General features: G+C 29.4%; 1 protein-coding gene across 1 annotated transcript in view; it reads right to left on the minus strand.

Moving 5' to 3' along the window:
- The window catches only part of LOC129220510 (protein argonaute-2-like), a 46,692-nt gene that overhangs the window by 21,982 nt on the left and 3,964 nt on the right, over positions 1 to 20,746 (minus strand). The window contains exons 3-16 of the mRNA XM_054854938.1: positions 16,587 to 16,704; positions 16,286 to 16,467; positions 14,151 to 14,287; positions 12,949 to 13,171; positions 12,770 to 12,853; positions 12,196 to 12,259; positions 11,509 to 11,580; positions 10,180 to 10,263; positions 8,818 to 8,940; positions 5,327 to 5,475; positions 4,086 to 4,270; positions 2,879 to 3,038; positions 2,170 to 2,260; positions 63 to 257 (exon numbers count right to left, since the gene is read on the minus strand). Of these exons, the coding sequence (XP_054710913.1) occupies positions 63 to 257; positions 2,170 to 2,260; positions 2,879 to 3,038; positions 4,086 to 4,270; positions 5,327 to 5,475; positions 8,818 to 8,940; positions 10,180 to 10,263; positions 11,509 to 11,580; positions 12,196 to 12,259; positions 12,770 to 12,853; positions 12,949 to 13,171; positions 14,151 to 14,287; positions 16,286 to 16,467; positions 16,587 to 16,704 (1,867 nt within the window). The remainder of the gene's footprint in view (positions 1 to 62; positions 258 to 2,169; positions 2,261 to 2,878; positions 3,039 to 4,085; positions 4,271 to 5,326; positions 5,476 to 8,817; positions 8,941 to 10,179; positions 10,264 to 11,508; positions 11,581 to 12,195; positions 12,260 to 12,769; positions 12,854 to 12,948; positions 13,172 to 14,150; positions 14,288 to 16,285; positions 16,468 to 16,586; positions 16,705 to 20,746) is intronic.

Consider the following 20,746-nt stretch of genomic DNA (forward strand, 5'->3'; position numbering starts at 1 on the left):
TTTACAACTTGAACAATGTTAAAATTAAAACAATTTACATGCTTCAAAAAAAGTCACAGTACCTGGTGAAACTGCCCTTCCGAAACACCATCTCTATAAAATATTATTCTATTTGGTTTAAACCGGGTATATTTATAAAACTGAATGAGCAATTCTTTCACCATAGATGCCAGATCCTGTATGATTTCTTGCCTGTGCTGCTGAACTCTTACAGTAGCTGCATACCTGCTTGGATGTGCATCCATACTGCCAACAACCTGCAATAGAAAATTCAGTTTTATGTACTAATTCGCAACTCCAACAAACTATAGGGGACGCTGCAGTCAGTCTAATGGTGGATGAAAAAACAAACAAATGCACGCTGTAACGTATAAATTGCTTCTAAACTTAGGAAATGAGAGAAATTTTTGCTCGCATGCATGATTTTTTTTCTTTATTCATTTGAAAAGATTGTTCAAAGTCTTTTGGTTATTCTGACCCATGTAGAAAGAGATTAGAAATCAAAAAGTATTACGAAAGTAAAAAATTAATGCAGAACACACAGTACGTTGTTCTGAAGCAGCCATTTTCACGATGTTGAAGTCGGTATTCATAAATTTTCGGTTTGCTTCAAACAGCATTTTCATTTTGTATCGTTTTTTCTATACCATTAGTACATATTATGTCCAGATTTGTGACATTTCCGGCATTTGTTGACATTTTTGTCACATAGTACACATGCATGACAGACTGTCAAGAGTAACATTTAACACTAGATAATTTATTTCTATGACTATATGATTGGATATCAAAAGAAATCATCATGCATTTAATTCATTTGTCATGGAAATGATTTAACTGATATGCGAAATCTTGTCAAGATACATTATTCTTTCACACAATTTTAAAACCATAACCCTATAAACAGATTTTTGGCGAAACTCTTCCACCAATAATGACAGCTTTTGCAGAGCAATAAAGTTAAGTTAGTGCGATATTTTAGCGATAAAAATTCCAAACTTTTATTTTTTTATTGTTCAAATTCTTAACGTTCATTCTGGATTTTTCAATCTGTTCTGCAATAAATATTTTCAAGAAAATTTATTTGCATACTGTCCATTTCAGTTGGATGCTGTAATAAGAAAGGTTATTTAAATCATTTAAGTGGAATTAGGTTAAAGAAAAGAGTAATTTTTCAGCATGGCCCTAGTGTCCAGTCAATGTTGTTAAGTTCGCTTTTTTTCATCAAATTGAAAAACTTGATATTTATTCAAATTCACTCAGAACAAGATAAAAAAAATGTGTACTCACAGTTTATATCAGATAGTTTTGATGTTACGCTGTTGCGAATGACGATTCCAAATGATGAATTACGCAAATGAAAAAAAAAATACACATAACAAACTGTTTGTTTTGATCAAAATGAACACGTGGAATGCAATGTTTTAGTTTTTTTGGCAGTTTTGTAAATATCCGCAAGGTAGCGTATTCGAGCTCTGGAGTTGCGAATAGCATAAAGTAAATAAAATAAAAATTACGATGATTTATTTTAATTCAATAATATTTGAATCAAACTCATGTACTAGAGGCTCAGTGACACAACAGAGTTAATTTAAAAAATTATTTACAATAGATAATGGTAAATTTTGATGGTTAAAAGCAAGACAAGAGTACATAATTTATTTTGCAGGAAAATAAATTTTAATTTCAATAACACAAGATAAAAGATGATTCAATTTTTTTTTCCACAAATTTTAAATGATCCAAAAAGTATAACAGTCTCTATAACATTTAAATGTTTATTAGTTTGCTTTGTTGTACGATAATTTTATACTCACGACATTATACTTGCATACATAGTTCTTTCTAAAATAAATTTTCTTTTGTTAAAATCAATAGGTATTTTTCATGCATAAAGAACTTTCCAGCCATAGGCATCTTAGCCTAAGAATGTCATAATAAAATAATAACTTTGTTTGCTTAAATAATAAGTAACTAAATGAAAGGGAAATACTACACCCTATTTTTTAATTAGTTTAATAAACTGTTACAAGAGTTTTAGTTGAACAAGATGTCATTAATTTCGTTTAAATAACAGCTAATACCAGTAACAGATTCCAAACCCCCATTTTGTACGATGAGAAATAATTTCGTTGCTTTATAAAAAGTGGTAAAACTCCTAATACTTACAGCTGCTATAGAAGGTTTCTTATTATCTCCAGCAGGCGGGTGAGTAACATCTGCACCGAGAAATATCACAGGTTCATTGAACACTTTTGGTCTAAAATATAAAAAAAAATTGATATCAACATAACAAAGAATAAATGCTGCTTGATACTAATGTACGCATAATATTAAGGAACAAATGGCAAAAAATATATTAGACTTTTGCAACAGAAAATTTAGGGCACAGAAAAAAAACTGATTAATTAATTGATGTTGAGCAGTTTTCATTAATAGAAATGAGAACACTTTGTTAACTTATATCTTTGTTTACTTATACTTCTTGGTTTAACTTATATCTTCAAGTGCTGGTGAAGAATTGAAAAAAAAAAAAAAAAAAGACTGCAAAAATACTATAGAACTTTTGTTGTCATTTTAAGTGCTACATCACTTAAGAATTATGCAAGATGATATATTTTTATAGTTAAAAAAAGTTAAGTGTCATTTTTAAAGACCCTGATATTTCGTCGCACATTCCACTAATGCACATCATGAAACAATCAGCGGGGAGCCAAAAAAGAATTCACTTTGACGATAAAAAGCAAACAAACAATACCTCAACAGCACACATGAAGTATCTTTTACCACCAATTCAACACAACTGTGTGATACTAAAATATTTTTACATTAAACAAACATTACTTATAAAATTTTCAAACAAAAAATTAAAACATACCTTATATTTGGAACAAGTATACTGTTGATGCCACCTAACTTGACATTTATTTTTAAACATAAATTAGATAGAGTTTGAGGCGATGTCTTGTTAACATTTTTAGCTTGAACACATTGGGTGGCCATTCCAAGGACTGTATCACCAACTCTTTTAACTTCAGCTAAACAGTTCAAAGAAGGTGTGCATCAGTATTGTTGCAATAACCAAAAACAAGTCAACTATGCAATTTGATCAAATAATTATACAAAGGAAAGAGGTGTGAAGACTGTATGAAGTATTAGAACTTTCTTAAGCAAAATTATTTCATTCAAAACAGTTGAAAGAACATTAGGTCTGAAAACAATTGTTGTAGGGATTAATAATGTCAGATCCTGTGCAAAGAGCAAAAGAAAAAACTTACGGATGTTTTTTCCCCATCCACCTCTTACTTCACTCTACTTCAGCCATATATTATGAAATAATGTATTTAACAGCGTCAAATAAATTCATACGAAATAATTTTAGAATTGAGCATAAAGTATATTGTTTTTCTGACCACTAGTTTTGAAATAATTAAATATAACAGAATACTACAAGTCTGGAATTTCAAAAATCTCAGCATATAATGAGCACAAAATTTGGAATTCTTTCCTTTGAATAAGAACACTCCGATATGTCTTTCTAAAATGTCTTAGATTTCATTTCTAATGGCGACAAAGCCCTTGCATAGTAGAAATAAGAGACATCTTCCTAAGTTCTTAATGTTTAAGAGAACTTGATTGAAAACTTATGGGGCATTCCACGGTATTTTTGACATTTATGTAGAGTCCGTAACGTGACCTTTTTTGCCATAACTTTTTAATTTACTGTTTGATTAGCATATTATTTTATTTTGATCTTTTCCTACCAACACACCAGCTCAAATTAAAATAATTTTCAAATCAAAAGGTAAATTAAAAAGTTATGGCAAAAAAAGGTCACGTTACGGACTCTACATAATGTCAAAAATACCGTGGAATGCCCCTTATTCAAAATATGCTGGCATCAACCTATGATAATAAGTGTTCACATTAAGAATAAGTGATGAGTCACAAATTTTAAAACTTAAAAACAACTTTAAAACAGCAAAACAATAGTAATGCGTCCAAAAATTGACAACTTAAGATTTTTTACCGCTACACACTCATATTTACAAAGATAAATTCTTCTAAGAGAAAATCTTACATACCATAAACAGGGGTTTTCCCAGGCAAAACTACGACGACTAGTTGTAAACCTTGGAATGTAGACTTGAGGTAGCGAAACATCGGTTCTACTTGCTCTGCACCAGTCGCATACTTACAAAAGCAAGGTTGCCCAATAATAGGCATGCCAGCATCATTGCTAATTTTCTGAAGCTGTTGGGTGAAGTTCCTAAAATAAATACAATATATTAAGCGCATCATTTTTTGAGAAGTTGCGTGGATGTTATACGTTATGTAATAATCTACAAGACTTGCATATTGCATTGATCAATATCATTCAAGATTTGAAAGGAAAAAAAAGGGATACAGAAGCTTTCAAGTATTACATGAGTAAAATTTATTATTATTTTTTTCTTTTTTTGAAATGTATAAGCAATAAAAATAAGCATTAAATATTTGGCTTGATTTATCGGATACTTTTTAATATTTACCAAAATTCAAACATTCCACTATTGAACAATTTTCTTTTGGTTACAGTGTTCTAAATTCACTCAAAGTGCGAAGTCTTTGGACTTCGATTTTTTTAATAGCTGAGAGGTTCCCATGTTCTGAATCTAGATACACTCCCCACAGAGCCCAAATTGAGCTATATTTAGATTAAAATTTAGTAGTTAAAGAAACTTTAGGGACATTTTCATGAAGAAAAAAATATAAGGACAAAAAAAAGATCATTTTAAGAATTTGCAAACCCTAAAACAAGTATAAGAAACAAATTAATATTTTTCTTTTTCTAAAAACTATATCAGGATTCTAAAAAAAAAATGTTCCCAAATTTCATATGCTAAATATGTTACTTAAGTCTTTTAGAGCTTTCCTGTTGTATTTTGACTTGAAAATCACACATTGTGCATACACAACATACAACCATAATACCACATCTGTAAAAAACTACTTTTTGAGAAAAATCACTTTAAAAGTAATGCGCCTTAGCTTAAATTTTTATAATATAGTAACACATAGACACATTTCAAAAATAAGGTTTAAAAAAAATTGTTTTTAGCTGTTTTGGATTTTAATAGAACTAATAAAAGGGCACCAGGGACATGTATATAACTCAAAGTTGACAATTTTTGACGTGCGGGTATTAGGTGTGCGATATATGGAATTTTAAAATACGTTTTGAAATCTTAAATAAACCATGAAGCTATGTCTTTACCCCTCCTTAAGAATTCTTCCCTTTCCAAAAACAAAAAATACGAAAAGGAAAAAAAAAAATGGAATTTACCTTAAGGCATCTTCTCTACACGTGCGTTGAGGAGCGAAGCAAGCAATGGCCCAAACTCTAATTTCCACTCCAGTATGAAATTGCTTGCCTCGCATGTCCCAAACCCCTTGGTTTGGGATTGCTTGTTGCTTGGTCTGTGAATCAAAAGACTTAAAAATCACATATGCACAAAATGTAATTCGAAGTAATTCAAGATGCATACAAAATAAAATGGCTGATTCCTCAAATTAAATACTCTAAATGCTTTAATTTTACAAGAATGATATAACAATTTCTAACTTTTATGACTAAGGAAAATAAATCTCAAATTTGAAAGACGTTTAATATTGCTAAAAAGAATGCAACATTGAGACATAAAAACAAAACAATTAAAAATAATATCAATAACAGTATTTAACAGAAAAAATAATAATAATAATAATAGTAAATTATACATATATATGCATTGAAATGAAATGTAATTACAGTTGGCATTATACAAGTGATGCTAAGGGAGGGGAAATCTATGGGTGAGAACAGGAAATCAAACTAAAAAAGCCCTATTTCTGGATCTTGATAGAAAAAAAACCTTCTTGAAAATTTAGAGTTTCTTAACTGAACGCTGGAGTTAAAATAAATTACAATTTTACCAAATCAGCATCATAACTTTTGAAGAAAAAACTATTTCAGTAGATTTCTCCGTTAAAAACTTTTAAGTACATAAAACTCCTCTTTTTACATGGCGTAAATTTAAAAATAAAATAGTGCAGTTTTGAATTTCTTCTAAAAAGGAAAAAAGCGGTTAATCAACTTTATCAAGAGTGCAACAAATATTTTAGGTGCACTTGAACAAATAAACTTTTGGAATCCAATAAATAGGTCAGTAACAGAGTCAATTCCAATAGAATATTTCTTGCAATGATAAAGTTTCAAATATAACAACTTGAGAATTAAGTTAGGTAAATGCACGTTACCTTGTACAGTAACAAAGTCACATAGATCCTAATCCAGTAGATAATTCAGGTACTTAAGCCTGCTACATTATACTCAGCAGCCTAACTATCTAGAATGACTAACAAACTATTTAAAATCAGAGTAAATGTTAGTTTAGAGCATAAATAAAAAGTTACAAGACTACTATTGTCTGTATTAGTATTTAAGTATTAGAGGAAAGTAACCTGATGAGACAATTTTTAAATCAGTGCATGCTTACGGCAAGGAGCTCCTGAGAAAAAATCTGACGGTTAATTTTTATCAGGCAATTCTTCAAATGGTTAAAGGAGCAGTTGCATCTAAGAAATTTGGTTAAATTTATAAGGAATTCCTCTTGAAATCATCTTGCAGGATAAACATTAAAAATATCAATGATTTACAACAGTTCATTTATCTATAATAGCACACTTTTTTCAGTAAGGAAATTAACAGTCATGACTGTTAATTGTAAATAACAGATTGGATGGGCAATCTGCAAATATTCTTTACAATACATAGACCACTTGAACACTTACTAGAGTAGCAAACTTGTCTTCTAATAATGTGATGGGTAACCTGCAATACTTTTTCGGATATATGTCATCTTGAACACTAATTTAAGTCACTATAGACTTAACTTTGAGTGTGATATTTAATCTGATACTCTAGGAAGAGCACCTGACTCCCACCACATCAAGCCCATTTCGGACATCATCCAAAGAAATATCTGAGCTTAAGAACATTTTGGTTAAAAGTTCCGGAACAGTAAGAATTTAGCAATAAGCATTTACCTTTGAGCAGAAAATAAACAAAGGGAAATAAATTTCATTATGTACAATTATTACAAAATATGTAGTATGCATACGTTTCAGTGTTACAAGTGAAAGCTTCAGGATTTAGTAAACCATTTGGTCCATCACTTGAACCATTTCCTCATTCTGAAACTTGCATCTTTTTGCATTGATAGAGAAGTTCCTTGTAACTGAAACAACTGTGTTCAACATATATTTGCAATATTTGAGCACCTTAGCATACTCTCTCATTTTCAGTAGGAGAGAGACTTTAGAATTATGTCACTTATCTCTTCAAAATAAAACTAATTATCAATTCAATAAGTATCTATTTATATGCAAATCATTCAAGTAAGATGAATTCAAATCAACATCATGTAAAACCTTATTTTAACATTTGAAATATATTTTCAAGTATATGTACAGATTTACATCAGGGGCTAAAATTCAAAATTTTAATTTGTAGGTTTAATGTACAAAGATCAGAAATTTTTGGGAGGTAGAAAAACTAGAAATACTCCTTGACAAATAATCCTTTTCTTATAATCTCAGTCTCAAAGTTCACAATCTTGCTTTATCACTCAATAAATATATCAAATCTCAACCAAACATGTATTTCATTTTTAGACAAGTGTACTAAAGAAGAACAGTAATTTTCATGGCGAATTCGGCACTTAGTTTCTATGTATGCAATAAAGTACTTATGAAATTAAGTTCAACCATCATTAAATAAAAGGCGCATCCACACTTTTAAAATTAACCGTTGTAAAAAAATTTTAAAGAAAAGTTATAGGTCTACTTCAGGATGCATTAACTTATAGATGTAGCAGGGTTTCTGCAACGGCAACATTTTTCACAAAAAGCAAAAACACTATCTTACGTACACACGACTTTATATCTTAGCAGTACATTTAATCAACTACTGATAAAGTGGGCATTTCTGAAATGTAAACAAAAGTTTTTGTTTGTTATTAAGAAAATTGATCATTTGTCCTTAAAAAAGTAGTGGATTTCTGCAGTTTTAAAGGCACGTTTATACTGCAAAGATTTCTTATTTTGACTGTTAAAACACAAAACTGGTTGCAAAAGAAAATTTAAAATAGGACAAAATAAGTCAAATAAACAAAAAAAAATATTATGTTAAACACTACAGACTTGAAACATGTAAGATGGATTCCATTAGAACAAAATTAAAAAACATAATTAAATCCAAAACTACTGAAACAGTTTGCTAATTGTGAAAGCTTGTATCAACTAGGATACAATATGTTTATAAGACTATGATGGCCAAGGCAAAAATATTAAGTCTGAGTGTTTTCTATATAAAAAAAAAAGACAAGAAGCATAAAATTAATGATTCATGAAAACATGAATTATTATAAACAAAACTTGTAAATAATCCGGAGTTTTAAAACAATTCTACGGCATTGAACATTGCTTTATGTGTGATGTAAGTAAGGTCTTTTTGTAGCCCATGCTTAATGACAAGCTGCAGTGTGGTAAATTTCAACACTGCTAGCAATTAAATGTACTTATAGTCCAGGCTATTACCTAACCTATTTGCATGGAGGGGATCGGAAATGTTTCGACGGGAGGAATGCCACCCAGAAGTTTAGCCCCTGTGTAAGCATTAAAGGTGAACATATTATGCCTTCAATTTAAAATTAATTTTTTTGAATTAAATTTAAAAATTAACAGGATTCAGCCATTTTAAATGAAGAGAAATATACAAACAATATTAATACTCACTCGACCACCATACTGAAGTTTAGGAGGTGGTAATATTCGACCTCGGACTTCCATCATGGTATTGCTAATGGAAAGACCAAATTCTCGAACATATGGATCATTGTTGAAATCAGCCCTCCTAACCTAAATAATGGAATTATTTGTTAAATTTTTTGACCATTGTTAAGCTAGTTAACATAAATGTACAAAAAGACCTAAAATGTCACTTCAAATATGATATTTATTGTGTCAAAATGCAACTCAAATCTTTACTGAGTTTTTGAAATAGAGGAGTTTCCTAGAAATATTCTAGAAAAGGAAATGCTGCACAAGAAAAAAAAATCAAGTATGAACTTTCTAGAATTTCAAACTTCTGCATAAACAAAATTTATAATCTAACTCAATTAATGCATTAATATTAACAATTTAAAGCATTTTTAACATCAACTACTTTACTGTTATAAATAAAATTTTAAAACAATTTTAAAACTTTCCCTAAATGTCTTGCATAAAGAAATGATGAAAATATGACCATTTCAGTGTTGGCTCATATTCACGTTTTAAAATGGAAAATGCAAGATTTTAACTCATAGGTTTATGAAGAACCTATTATCTGTTTGGTAAATCTAAGGATAAGTATATTTCACTCAATTCAGAATTTTTACAATTAGTTTGTGCAATTTGAAAAAAAAAAATCATTTATAGTCCTTTATTACAAACTACACTTTAAAGCAGGAAATGAGACCCTATTACTAAAAATCACAACGTCAGAAGCTATGGTTAAATTTTGAGAACAGAATATTCCTAGACTACAATATTTGGTATCAAATTAGTTAAAAACTCAATAGTAAAGCTCTAAGAATCAAAAGAATTTTAAACAATACACGTCTGATTATTATGCTACGAAATTAAATGCACATGGTTACAAGTCATCTCTATGTTACATGTCATACTTACACCACTGTCTTTCTGCATTGACAATGGGTTCACTTCAATACAAGTTCAGAGTGGTATCATACATATATTTCAACAAGACACCACTTGTACATTGGACAACATTCTTTCATATTAAAGCAATTTGCCAACATTTTTTTCAACATTTCTAAATGATAAGCAATCATATAATAAAAAGGTTTTATTTCTATATAAACCTTGGTTTTAAGAGAAAACAAGCAATTCAACTTTGCTGCAACAACCAAAATTTATGACATGTGTCTAAATTATACAACTGTGCTTGATATCTCAGTGGTTATTTTTTCAATTTTTTTTTTAAAACAACTCTTTATTCAAGCTTAGTGTAATTTATAATATAGGAAAGAAGCAGATGAAAATGTCTAAAAAAAAACAGCATACAAAATTAAGCTATAAACAAAAAGCACTTACTTGATTTGAAGCAGAACTCAGTCCTGTATTGCTAACAAGATTATTAATTTCCCTTTCTCTATCTGGAGCTGACCGAGCAGTAGCCTAAAATAAAATAATAAAGCTATGTAATTGAATTACAGTAAATTTAACATTGTGCAACAAAGCACTAAACACAAATATACAACTCCTTAGAGTTATATACTTTACTTAAAATTCAAATAACCTACTTGCATTATGTAATATACTGACCCACTTAAAAGCCCTGTACTGTAGAGACTTTAGCACAAAAAATGAGGTTAAAAGTTGGGGGTTAACTTATACACAAGACAGAACTTCTGATAATTTTCCTTCAAAATGTATTGTGAAAAAAATACTTAAAAACATGAACATTTTAAAGATTTTATTAAAATTCCTTAAAACAAACACTGAAGAAGTAAATACTCACAAATCTTGACATAATTTTGCGAGGTTCGATTGAGAAATATAGACTAACTAATAACAGAAAAAGAACAACTAGTGGAAAAGTAAGAAATGTTATATTCGGTACTGAATATACCTGCCTTGCCTGCAATATTCGAGTTGAACCAAACCATTGTTTCGGTCACTCGTCTGGTCAGTGCTAATTCTATATTAGCTACCAGTTTGTTTGGCACTCTTGGCTTCCTTAAGAGGTTTTACACCTCCAGCTCAGTTAGTCCTTTGCCGGGCTGATGAGTGCTAATAAGCACGAAACTGCAGTCCTCGGCTGGAATTGACTGAGCTGGCGGTGTATTTCATGTAAGAAATGTTATATTCAAGAACTTTCCAAATGGTTAGTTGTGTGGAAATTTATGCTTATTAAAAAAAAGAAATAAATGTAAAAAGGCTATAATGCTAAACTTATTGATTGAAATTCAAAAGTAACAATTAACAAAATTATGATCATGAAAAAAAATCCTTAATAAAAAAAACCATAACAGCATAAATTTACAAGAAAGTATAAAAATAGCATGTTTTTCAAACATATTCATTTATTTTTATTTCCCTTCTTTTTAAAGTGTTTAATCTAAAAATTGGAGCAAAAGCATTTTTTTTTGTCACAACACAGGGGCTTGACCTATAAGCAAGATTTGGATTTTTTCCTCGATGCTAATAAAAATGGCTTCACAAAATTCCTTCCATTTTTGAAGTAAAAGAATATATTTCCACTCTGTAGTTAATATTAATTTCGGTACACCTCAAGAACTAAAATTCAATAAAATTCATCAACTTAATCCCTAGGGAATCATCTTGACTAGAGAGAAGAGCAGATAAGCAGAGGAGAAAAAAGCTTATGCTTGTTTATTCCATAAGGTACGCATTACTTACTTTAATCATTGTAGATGTTTGCATGTCAGTCAACTTTTTTATACACCTCTGTCCAGCAACTATGTTACAAACCTATCAAAAGAAAAATAAATAAATAAATAAATGCAATTAAAAAGTTTATATAAAAAAAATTGGCTTTGCTAATAAAAATGTGTGCATTGTTTCAGTGTTCATGCTATATATATATATTTGTTTTCTTAAACATACATTGGAACAAAACAAATTGATATTTCTTTTGCCTTTTAACTACAGCAAGCACTTAAAAGTGTTCATTTCTCGTAGTATTTATTTTTACCCTAATATTGATGATTAAATATGCAGCCATATTCATACAGAAAAACAATCTATGCTCACAACAGATCCTACTAAACATGCTAACCTTGGGAGAACTTGATAACATGCAAGTGAAAAAGGTTTTAATCAAATGGTCTCACACATATATAACTAGTTTTAACATGCAAACACAATATTACTTTGAATGTTACACAACAGCATAGGGAAAAGAATTAATATCTAGCAGTAATATTAATGTAAGCTCATTAGTGAATCAAAACTAGTGAGGTCTCCAATTCTGACATTTGTATTTGTCAAAAAAATCAAATTACAGATAAATACGTCTAGAAATGATTTAAACAAAACAAAATTATCTGATTCACTTCTTAAATGAAGCAATAATTTAAAACATACCTCTAGTGGAAGATAAGTATGTTTATGTTCCTGTCCGACTTGTAAACATGGAAAATGTGGATACCTAAAAAGATTAAAGCAATTTTTTGAATACAAATATAAAATGAAAATACCCACAACTATTAGATATAATTTTGCATTAGAAAATCCTTTGTGTCTTATCCTTTGCATCAGCATTTCTCTCTATATATTTTTTATATTTTTATTTGCTTTTTTTTTTATGTCTTATAAATTCATGTGTATCAATTAAGGTTGCAGCACTTGACTTGGTTTTTATGATTTTTTTTAATTAAAAATTAAAATTTAAAAGAAACACACACACACACACACAAATTATTTTGAAGGAACCTGTTAAATTAATTTCCAAATCCAAGTCCCAAATTTCATAAGTAATAGCAGCTACTTTGAATCAAGCTCTTTGCAAGACCATGCTATGTAAAATTCAGCCTTGATTTTAAGTTTTAAACTTTCAATACTAAGTAAAATCACCAACTGAAAATTTGAAATGAACAATAAAAATAACAATAACAAGAAATAAAACATCTTACTATAACATATATTGGAAACAACTCACCTTAGCTTCATTTTGTATTTGTCTAAGAAATATTTTGCTACTGTGCATTCCACAGTTTGTCCATTTTCAAGTTGTAAAGGAAATCTACAATTAAAGTAAATGCAATTTGAATTCAAAATTCTTATTCAAAAACAAACTCTACTTTTTGCTTTAAAATTAACGATTGATTCAAAACTTACGATTGAAGCTGAGCTGGTCGCCTAGTTACATTACAAACTCGATATTTTCTCCTCATAGCACCACAATGAGTGATTTCTATTTTCAGTCCTTTAATTTCTTTGGTAAACTTCACACGCTGCGAGTCTGTTAACGGCTTCTTCTGCTCATTTATGTCTCGAATATCTAACACTTCACACAAAAAATCGGTAACGGGTTGTGCTTTGTAAAAGGCTGTAGCAGATACTGAGAAGGTAGAAATAAAATATTTTAGTTAGATACAAGAATTTGAGAAATTATTTCGCAATGTGATAAAATACATCACTACGATTTCAATAATGATAAACTCTGTTAATGTTAACACTCTGTCAATGTTAGAAATGTGATAACTAAGTAGATGAAAGCAGTTTGTAGAATTAGAAACAAAAACAAACAAAGAAAAGGAGGATAAAATTGAAAAAAACAATAGAAAAAAAAAAGTCAAAAAATTTCATTAAACTGCATAGAAAAAAAAAACATTTCTATCTTTTCTTTCTGTTAAGTATCAGCAATAAACTATTTGTTATAACATTCAATTATAACTTCTTCATGCTCATCACATAGTATTGATAAATAAAATACAGAAAAGTAAAAGGGAAAGAAAAAAAATATTTCATGTTTTTTTGTTTTTTTTAAATTCTAATATGCTTGGTTCATAATCATAACTATGCACTACAAGGTTTTAAAAAAGCATGATTTTCATTGAAAAAATATGATGTAGATACCACACTACTTTCTTGTATGTTATTAAAAAATTGGTGTTTTATGATTTTAAAGAACGGGACGAATTACTTCAGTTTGAATCAAGAAATGTAATGCATGACTAAAGTAAACAAATTATTTTGTATTTTAGCTGCAAAATGAATGCCACATATATGAAGTAAGATGGTTTTAACTGCCTAAAATGTGGTTGTAACATGTTATTACTGTAGAAAAGATAAGTACAGTATAACTTCAATTTAACGATAACCGATTTAACGATTTTCACAATTTTATGATACATTTCACTGCACTGAATGTGTATGCTCCTTGATTTAAGGATATATTTGATTTAAAGAATAGCTCCTTCCAGCTTTTCGTTTTGCAGCTGGAAACAATTAATCTTTTGTAGCAATGAAATACAGATCTAGTTTAACAAGCAGAATATTCCTGAACCAAAAAATCAGAAATAAATAATAATTAGTACCATCAATATTGAGCATCATTTTCCACTGACTAGGCCTCACACTTTGATGAAATCCAAACCATACTTCTCTTCCACCTCCCAACGGATGATTATATCCATCTGGTGAAGAAAAGAAAGATCGGCCAACAGGAGTATATCTGAAAATCAAACAATTCATTTAACAATCACATCCTTCTAGCTCAGCTGTGTTAACAATCAAAATCTCTTTAATATACTCTTTGGGGCATATAAAATTAACAGCCAAAGTTGAATCCAGTTTTACAATAAATGAAAATGAAAAAAGAACTAAAATAATAATCACAAATAAGAGTTTTAAAAAAAATAGACAAAATTTAATTTGAAGAGGTACTTTTTCCTGGTGTATCAGTTTATTCAATACAACTAAATATCAAAATTTAATAAAAATTTAGAGTTTTAAATTTGAAAATTCATTAAAAGTATATAAATACAATGCAAAAAAGATCTCAATCAACTGTTGTAGCACTTCATGAAAAGCATTTACATTAGCAGGTTTTGTACTCATTTTCTTAAACTTTAAGGGGAGAAAACTAAGCACTTTCTATGGACTAAAATTTGAAAGAAAAAAGTCGAGAATCTGTAGACAGGGTTCATAAGCAACTTTGAAAAATAAAAGTCAGGAGTTTTTAAGGAGTTTATTTTACTTTTTAAAGACTAGTTTCTTGTTTAAAGTTGGAGGTTTTAAAATGTATTTCCAAAAATTAGATATAATTCTTTCATTATTTATTTTGCTTTCCTGCAAAACATTGAATGCAAACATACTAAATTTATAGCAAAATATGCATTTACTGCTTCTTAGACTTGATCTAACTTGGAATCAAATTCAAATGTGTGTGGGGGGGGGGGGTATTAATAAATATTTTCTTCTGGATATGAATAAAAATCGAAATTGATTGAAAATTAATATTTTCTCAAAAACAAAACACATACTAACAAGTTCCTAACCAAAAAAAAAAAGACTAAAAAATAAAATACATGTTAAAATAAGAACTATAATAAGACGACTGAAAGTAGTAGAGGCCAAAATAACTTCCAACTATCAAAATAATTGAAATATTTATAAGATACAAAAGGACAAACTTTAAACAAAAAAAAAAAATTCTGTGAAGCTTGTCTTTGATTTTGGCAAATTTAAAGAACACAAGGTTACTCATACAATACAGAAAATTCAATTTAAATATTAAGGATCCTTTTGCAAAATTGTACAAAATATATTAATCTTCAAAGTGGATCAAAATTTTATGCACAATTTCAAAACTTCTGTGTGACTCTAAGCTGATAAACATAGAAAACTGCCAAATTTTAAGAATTTTTCTTCTAAACACTATGAAAATTATAATTCTAGGAAATATTGGTAACCACTGTTTAGCTATGAAGTTGCTTTTTTAACTATCACATAAAATGTTAATTTATGTATGTTAAGTTATTAATATCTACAAATTTAAAAAAGAATTTAAAAATAAAAAAAATCTTGATTGGTGATAGAAGAAAATCTTAAGGCCATGTAGAATAAAAAATAAGGAATTTGTAAGGAGATAATAGCAAAATTCAGGAGTTCTAAGCGCCCTTTTTTTCTTTTCTTAAAAGGCAGGAGTTTATAAGGAGAGTACGAACCCTGGTAGAAGTTGGTTCTGAAATACATTACATTATATAAATAAGATACTTTGCTTTCAATCACGATCAGAGGTCTAGCAAAAAATTATTCAAGGAGGTGTCTTGTTAAAAATAGTCAACTGTGATACTTGAAAATGCAAACAGAAACATATATAATTTGATTTTAATTTAACAGAGTCACACATAACATTGATTATTTGATGAAAAAATATTTAACAGATGGGACATCAGTTTTCATGATTGGAGTTCTGATTTGAGCTTTAAGGGAGAGTCTGATCTCGAAGAACACCCTTTCGTATGCCACTGAACTCAAAACTGTTACTTAAGTTTGACGAGGCAAAAGAATCATGATGTCATGAATTTTAGCAATCTGAAAACACTGTAGGGCCAGTATGGAAAGCAGTAGCTTTAGTATTTTTTGTATTAAAGAGTTTACCTAATGAATTTTACATTGAAACAAGATAGAAAATAAAAAAATAATCGGAACAAAGCAAACAACATACGTCATGCTGGGAAGATGCCTCATCACAACGTCTAACGCTTGTATAACGTCCAATGGTATTGTTCTCGAACGCCCTTCTAATGCTTCTTCAAGAGCATACAAACTGACTTTGGCCAACCATTTGATTGCAACCCTAAACACTCTATCTTTTCCTTCACCAGGTAATGTAACTTCTAGTTCCATCTATTTAACAAAAGTACATATGAAAATAAAATGTGTACACACAGTTTAATTAACTTATGTCAATATATATCACTATTATTTAAAAGATTTTAAAAAAAGAAAAAAAAAAGCAAGCATACCTTATCGTTTCCGATTGGGATATCATCTCTAGTATACATGTTTTTTCTTCCATCAAATACAGGTTTTAGATTTGCAAATATTTTAGAATATGATTGAACCATAGTCTCAATTATTTCTCTAGATGAATAAAATAGAAAATAAATATTAAAATCAACATAGTAAATTTGCAAAGCACTATATAATAATTCAATAACATATAGTAATTTTACAAACTACAATTGGTTGGCAACGACTTTCAAGGGACTAGAAAAAATCATTCTTAAGTAGAATGCATCCTTAAAAAGAACGCTTCTAAAACTAGTGGTGCATCCGGGACCTTGAAAAGTCATCTTTAAATAGAGGAAGTCGTTAAATAGAGTGTTGCTAAACAAAGTCAACTGTATAATATGTACAAGGCATATGCTTCTATTTTATTTTATTTTTTTACACTAAAGAAATAAACTTTTTTTAGAAGAATATTAGAGTTTATCATCAGATACTTATTAGGATATCTTTTTATCCCTGAATCAGGTTTTTTTCACTTGTTTCACGCAAAACATGTCCAAACTTGGATAAAATGAAAAGCTTTCTGCGAACACAAATCCTAACTAGAAAATTTATACGCTTGTGGTTAAAAAAAATTCCCCGACTTTTCCAGGTTGTTTTTTTAGAAAATTCGAGGTTGCCCGCTTCATTCAAAATTCAGCTTAAATTACAATATTTTTAAAAGAGTAAAAATTATTTGAAGTAGTAAAAAATGTGGAAGAATAAAACTTTTTCCCTCATATTAAAAGAAAAATAATTTTAAAATATTGGATTTTTTTTCTTCTCTTTTATTCCCTTAAAAGTTTTGTTCAAAATTGTTTACATTTGTTTATTACTTGTTGAAAACAAAGTAGGGGAATATGGGGCAAAGTGAAAAAGTAAAATATTTGCACTGTGTTTTGCACCACCTATCTGATAATATTTTAACAATGTAGTTGCACATATAGTCTATTCCAGTCAGGAAAAAAATACCGCCAAAGATTGGCGGAAGAAGCTTATGATAAGGCAATTTTCAAAAATTGATACTCTTATAAATATACTCTTATGTAATACTTGTTGCAAGTCAAAAATTATTTTTGATGTTATGAAACAATAAAGTACTTGTTATAAACATTTTAAATATGAATTGAGACCTTCTAATAGGCGGTGCAATATTTATTTAGTTAATATTAATCTAACTTGTATTTTGAATATTTTGCTGAAGTAGTGGAGTAGCGGGGGGGGGGGGGGGAGTGAAAGCTTATTTTGTTTACTCACTCAATAATATACTAAAGCATTTAAATATTCATTTATAAATTAATTCATGGACATTCCTTTGTTTAGTAATTCACTGATTTATTCATCCATTAACTTATTTTCTTATTCATTCATGCTTTTACGCACTCATTTGTTTTTCTTCAATATCAATTAATTTATTAACTTAATTATTCATTTATTGTCCCATTTTTTTTTATTTATTTATTTATTCAAAACTTTATTTACAGATTCATTTGACCAAAAATACTTTTTATGATCAAATAAAAAACACTTCATTACAAAAAATTTCTTCATTTTTCACTATTCCCATGAAAAAAGTTTTTTTTTTTCTGAAGGCTCAAAATAACTGCCAAAAATAATGTTTTAATGCAAGTTTAATCATAAAATACAATGTTCTTTCTTTTTGTACTGTAATTTTCTACACAAATTTCCAATTGGTTCATTTTGAAAAAGCTCAGTGATCTTAACCATTTCACTTTGCACCACACTCCCCTACTTTCAACATGCATAAAACAAAAATCAACATACGTCGATCATAGACCATGCCAATAATCATCCGGTTTTTTTTTCTTTTGCATATTAAAGAATGCCTACATTAAAATTAAAATTTCTTTTCAGAAAATATATAATTTTTAAAAAATTATAATTTATTGCACATTTTTGTTATTTCCCAATAGTTTACATTGAGATAAACATCCAATTCTATTTTTGGAAATTCATGTCTACTTCCATCATTGTGCATATGACCAAATATGGCAACTTAATGAAAAATTTAAGATAATAGTAGATTTTTGAATTTGTAGCATAAAAAGTTATAAATAATTTATAATCTTTAAAAATAACTACAATCAAGGCAAATATTCAGTTTTTAGCAGATAAGCATTTAAATCAATTAAAATAAAAAAATGTTCTGAAGATAAAATTTTGCATTTCTCCGGAAAAAAATCAACAAATTATTCGAAAGGCACACTTGGCTTTGTTAACAATTCGCAACTCCAATAAACTTTAATTTTTTAATATTGTGTTTTAGTTCATTTTAGTATCACAAGGAGGCATGTCACACAATAAATTCTCACCTCCATTACTTGAACACAAAATGCCATTCCTCATTAACACGTGACAGTAATGACATCAAATTTATTTTTCAAGATATAAGGGAGCCCTCTTGTTTATTTTCAGCCATAGTTGACGTTGTGAGCTTTTTGTCGAAAAACAAGATGATAGATTTTGCTTTAAAAACTTAATGTGGTTGTGCTGACTTCTCACATCCGTGAATATGAATTTCAGAGACGTAAATTAATGTAAAAAAAGAAGTGAACATGTTTTCATATGCTTAATATGTGCAGATTATAGCATCGAAGAAAAAAAAATCCCTGAATTCCCTATATTAATGGAAAATTCCTCACCTCCGTGACAGACCTCATCAATTTGCAATTACAATAAACTATAGGGGGCGCTGAAGCCACTGGTTGAAAAAGGTAAAACAAACACACGCCGTAACTTATAACTTGCTTTGATGCTTAGTGAATGACAGTAATTTTTCATTGTGGCTGTGGGAAGCTTACTTTTCTATTCTTCTGAAATTACATTACACCACGAACTGTCAGAAGCCTGTAATTTACCCCCAAGAAAACACATGGAATGGAATGTTTTACCTTTTCCTTTAGCATTATTAATCCCTGCAAGGTAGCGTATTCAAGCACTGGAGTTGCGAAAAGTTTGCATTGCAATAAACATCCAATGCTGTTTTCGTAAACTTAAGCACTTAAAATGTCTTGTGTACTTCCATCTTGGGAATGACCAAACATGGTGGCTACGCCACAAAATAAGAAATAGTTTTTTGAATTTGTAGCATGAAATCAATTTAAAAATAATAAATCTCCATGAAACGACAATTCAATTGAAAAGTTTTTAGCACATTTGCGTCCAAGGCATCGAGGATAAGATTAAGTTTTAAGAACAAAATTTTTCATTTATCGAATTTCCCCGATCGAACCTCTCATCTTCAGAATTGTGCTTCCGAAGCATTAAGTTGTCTTCTCCCCTGTTGAGTTTGGCATAATACCTGTTCACTCAAGAATATTTTTTCTTGGAAACTATTGAGGGCCAAAAATGGCGACAGCGGAAATTTTTTTGGGTCGCCGCTTTTTTATTGCCAGCGTCATTTTGCCTCAAAGTTTTTCCAGGAAACATCGACAAAAATGAAGATTAGATCTCATGGTACAACATTCCGTGGGCAAAATTGGAAAAAAAAAATTTTTTTGAGGGCAAATTTGGAAAATTCTTTTCTCTGACACTTTTAACCATGTCATTTTCCCTGACAATTCCAGGTTTTCCCGGAGCGTACGAACCCTGATAGTTTACACTTACTTTTCATCAACTGAAGAAAACTGCCTTAACCAATTTTTTTTTGCCCAATATCAATCACATGATCATTATTATTATTTTCATTTTATAGTGAAAAAGTTCATGTAGATCTGATAAAGCATGAGCTACCTTCTTTTTACTTGAAAATTTTATGAAGATATTTGATTTTGTAAACAAATCAACAAAAACTACTTATTTGTTTCAAATTAAGTATTTCTGCAAAAATAAATACCGCATTTTCCTGCATATTATCTGTTAAAATGTTTAAAATTAATGTGGATTATACCCTTCCGCAAATTACCTGTTTTTTTTCTCTCTCAACACCAACGCAATGAAATGCAATTTATAGCAGGATTCACCAGCAGAGACTGTTCTGTAGTCTGTAAAGTTGTTTAGTTTACATAGTTTCAATTTTCCTCTTACGCGATTCAGGCTGTGTAAAAAACAAAACCATGCAGTCCTAGTAGAAGCAGTTTCCTTTTGTAATTGTTTACTCCTTTGTCTTTAATTA

Source organism: Uloborus diversus, chromosome 4 (genome assembly GCF_026930045.1).
Source record: "Uloborus diversus isolate 005 chromosome 4, Udiv.v.3.1, whole genome shotgun sequence".
NCBI lineage: Eukaryota > Metazoa > Arthropoda > Arachnida > Araneae > Uloboridae > Uloborus > Uloborus diversus.